This window comes from Octopus bimaculoides, chromosome 25 (assembly GCF_001194135.2).
Source record: "Octopus bimaculoides isolate UCB-OBI-ISO-001 chromosome 25, ASM119413v2, whole genome shotgun sequence".
Classification (NCBI taxonomy): domain Eukaryota; kingdom Metazoa; phylum Mollusca; class Cephalopoda; order Octopoda; family Octopodidae; genus Octopus; species Octopus bimaculoides.
Genome location: NC_069005.1, coordinates 23553444 through 23557706, shown reverse-complemented (window position 1 = coordinate 23557706; position 4263 = coordinate 23553444). Strand labels below are relative to the sequence as shown.

At 35.8% G+C, this 4263-nt stretch overlaps 1 protein-coding gene across 1 annotated transcript in view; it reads left to right on the top strand.

Annotated features, from left to right (window-relative positions):
* LOC106884340 (receptor-type tyrosine-protein phosphatase R-like) overlaps window positions 1–4263 on the top strand; it is a 169543-nt gene that overhangs the window by 95672 nt on the left and 69608 nt on the right. The window contains exon 3 of the mRNA XM_014935681.2: window positions 2114–2227. Coding sequence (XP_014791167.2) covers window positions 2114–2227 — 114 coding nt within the window. The remainder of the gene's footprint in view (window positions 1–2113; window positions 2228–4263) is intronic.

Below are 4263 nucleotides of genomic sequence, written 5' to 3'. Positions count from 1 at the left end.
ATATATATATATATATATATATATATATATGTATATGTATATATATGTATATATATATATATATGTATATGTATATATATGTATATGTATATATATGTATATGTATATATATATGTATATGTGTGTATATATATATATATATATATATATATATATATATATACTTGGGAAAGGATGCGTGGCGTTCGATCATATAATAATCGTTTCGTTTAACGTCCGCTTTTGATGCTAGCATGGGTTAAACATATACATATATCCATACATATATGTACATACCTACATCTATATGTATACATACATGCATATATGGGTACAGGACATAAAAAAAAAACGTTAAACACAATGAGAAATGAAAACAGAAAACGAGCTTTTTTCGAACGACGAAAAAAACAGAACAACGAGACATGCAACATAAAGAGTATAACCCTTCGTCAGTTGTCCCTGTTCCATCTATTCCGCATTTCGAAGGCAAGGACAAGGACATATATATATATACATATACACATATATATATAATAAAAAGTTGGAATACAATATGTACCAGTTTGCTTGAATGAGGAGTTAAAACCCTCCACAACCACGCATCTCTCACTATATTTAAACACCCACGACTGTTTATGTTCTTATTTGTATTATACTAAATGTGTCTTACAAGTGGGAGGACTATTTCAGAGAAATATGTTTGCTATATTTTCCGTGCATGTTTAAATATAGTGACAGATGCATGGTTTTGGCGGATTTTAACTCCTCTTTCAAGCAAACAGGTACCTATTGTACCCTGACATCTTATTATATATTTTGCGTATTTGAATTATGTTTGCTGGCCACTTTATCATTATTTTTATAATGATAACTTCTTTGAATTTGATAAATATCTAAAGGCGGTGCTCCAGCATGGCCACAGTCAAACGACTGAAACAAGTAAAAAAATAAAAGAATATATATACATATAATGATCAGAAATGAGGAAGAAAATTGTGTTCATTTGCAGCAATTAATTCCCCACTGGATGTCAACATAATATTGAAGATTAGTAAAAAAAATAAAATATATATATATATGGAACTCCACTTATTCCTATAATTATTGAAGCTCTTGATTGTGTAACTAATTGTCTCAACGCCAATGTTGTGAAAGTGGACTTCATAAAGCCAGAAAAGACAAGGCTAATTAGGAAATTATTGCTAGAAGCAATTTTTGGTAATTTAAGAATATTCAAAAATAAAGTCTGTGTGTATGTATATATATATATATATATATATATATATATATATATATATATATATATATATATATATATATATATACATATATATATATATGGAAATACAAGCATGTACACCTACATAAGTCAAAAGATACAGACTCACCCCCACCGCATGTAAGGGATATGCATACCTATACAGATTCATTTGTATACATGTACATACACTCACTTACATACATACACACACACACATACACACACACACTTTATATACACCATATATAAAGTCGAGACATACAGACTCACATATGTAGTAACATGCATACCTATAGTGTTACCTATAGTGTCACCTATAGTGTCACATATGCCTGTACATACGTACACACAATGGAGGCATGTAGCTAAGTGGTTAGGGTATTCAGCTCATGATCATAAGGCCATGAGTTCGATTCCTGGCAGTACATTGTATCCTTGAGCAAGACACTTCATTTCACCTTGCTCTGCTTCACTTGGCTGGCAAAAACGAGTTGTATCTGTAATTCAAAGAGCCAGCCTTGTCACACTGAATCTCCCCCAAGAACTATGTTAAGGGTACACATTTCATTAGAGTGCTCAGCCACTTGCACATTAATTTCACAAGCGGGCCTGTGATATTGTCCAAGGTGCCACAGAATGGGACTAAACCCGGAACCATGTGATTGGGAAGCAAGCTTTTTACCACACAGCCATGCCTGCTCCTAAATCATTAAGACAGATGAGATGCCACAAAGAATTTTGCCCAGCATGCTAATGATTCTGCCAACTTGTATGTATGGAAGATGTTCTTTTACTGTTTTCTGATTTCAACCATTGAATCGTGTCCATGTTGATGTATATATTTATTTTCTCATTTGAATCTATTTCCAGGGCTCTAACAACCCAGCATTGAATCATAACTACACACTTCTGAAATCATTAAGGAACGCATTCTCACAAATATTGAAAATTCCACGCAGCCACATTGGAATTAGCACAGTAGCTGTAAGTTACCCATTGTTATTTAATGATCTTTCATATGCTCTTAATAATCATATAAAATCTCTTAAAGATTTTATCATTAAATAATTTTTTTCATGTTTTTTTTTTTTTCAAAAGAAGAACTACAGAGACAACACTTCCTTAAATCACAGCCTACAGTCTTGCAAAACTAGAACATACATTTGCTAATGTAGTCCTTGATATTCAGTGGCTGAATAAAAGATCAAACTGATCAGATAGACATGTGTTTGATCATTGTTGCTGTTGGTTTTGTCTCATATCCAAGAATTCCTTTATGGTGATGCCATTGATGGCACTGTAGACCAATTCTTGCATAGAAGAGTTGATGGCATTGGCTTTATGGCAATGTTAGTGGAGGATGAAGTTGATTTTGTTGAGCCTTTCTCTCCTGTCGTATGATTTCTTCCTTTTCTTCAAAGTTTTTGGTTCCAATGGTGATGGAACACCGCCACTTTGTATTGTCTCAGGCTTGTGCTTCATTAGTCTGTTGAATCATGACTGACCTATGGCTAAACAACATCAACAAGGGAGGATTCATTTGGTAATGTCAAATAGCATACAGTTCTGCAATGTTACTACAGTTGTGGCCAAGTGGTTAAACAGTTTGTTTTGGAATCATTGAGATCTCAGGTTTGATCCCACCTCATAGCATCCTGGCTGAGTGCCTTCACTAAGGCTTCAGAATTGTTTCATTCACAAATGCTTTGTGAATGAAACTGACTTGATGGAAACTGTATAGAGCATAAACACAGGCATGGTTGTGTGACTAAGAAGCTCACTTTACAACCACATGGTTTCAGGTTCAATCCCACTTCACAGTATCTTAATCTTTCACTATAGCGCTAGACAACTGGTTTAACAAATCTTCTGTTATTGCTTGGCTATAATGAAGAGAAGTGAGCTGAGGACAGAGCTTTGATGAACTCCTACCTGAACGCTAAGTTCATTACTGAACTCATTGCTAGATGTACCTATAATTCAATGGTTCATCTTTGTCTCACTGCATTACACTGGTTCTACTTGAGAATTATGTTAAGGATACACATGCCTGTGAAATAGCCGCTTCACATGCTAATTCAATCATCATCATCATTTAACATTCATGTTCTATGCTGGCATGAGTTGGATGGCTTAACAGGATCTGATGGTCCTATGGACTGCAACATTCTCCAAAGTCAGCTTTTGGCATGGCTTCTATGATTGGACACTCTTCCTAACACCAACCACTTTACACTGTGTACAGGGTACTTTTTTCATACCACCAGCATTAGTGAGGCCATCATGCAGCTTGCAAGACTACAAACTCTGGTAGTGGGGTAACTTTATGCTTGAAGATGAGAAACAAATGTATGAGAGAAGGGGCCAGAGCAGAACAGGTTTCTTGCTGTAGAGAAGCTACATGACTACTGACATTTTACAAGAAGAGATGGGATTGATCAATTGTGTATGTGTGTTTGAAGGTGCATGATCTAGTAGTTAGGGTGTTGGGCTCAATCATGAAGTTATGGGTTCAATTCCTGTACTGAGCATTGTGTTTTGTCCTTGAACAAGGCTTATCATTTCATATTGTTCCAGTCTGCTCCACTGAAAATGAATACCAGCCAAGTGCTGGTGCAGCAGCTGTCATGTCCTTGATGTTCCTCAGGGTCAAAGGATGGGAGGACTGAAAGGCTGTCTATGTCCACTAGTAACTACTTAGGTACCTAAAACAATTAAAAAAAGCATGATAAAATCCACCAGGTTGTACTTGCTTGTGGGTGATGGTTGTGGTTTTCGCTCTCTCTCACACACACACACACACATACATACACACACACATACACACACACATACACACACACATGTCTGATCAACATCATCATCATTTAATGTCTTTTTTCCATGCTGGCATGGGTTAGATGGTTTGACAGGAGTTGGCCTGCTAGAGAACTGCTCTGCTCTATATCTGTTTTGTCATGGTTTCTATGGCTGGATGCTCTTCCTAATGCCAAATCTATGCGTGTGTGTGTGTGTGTGTA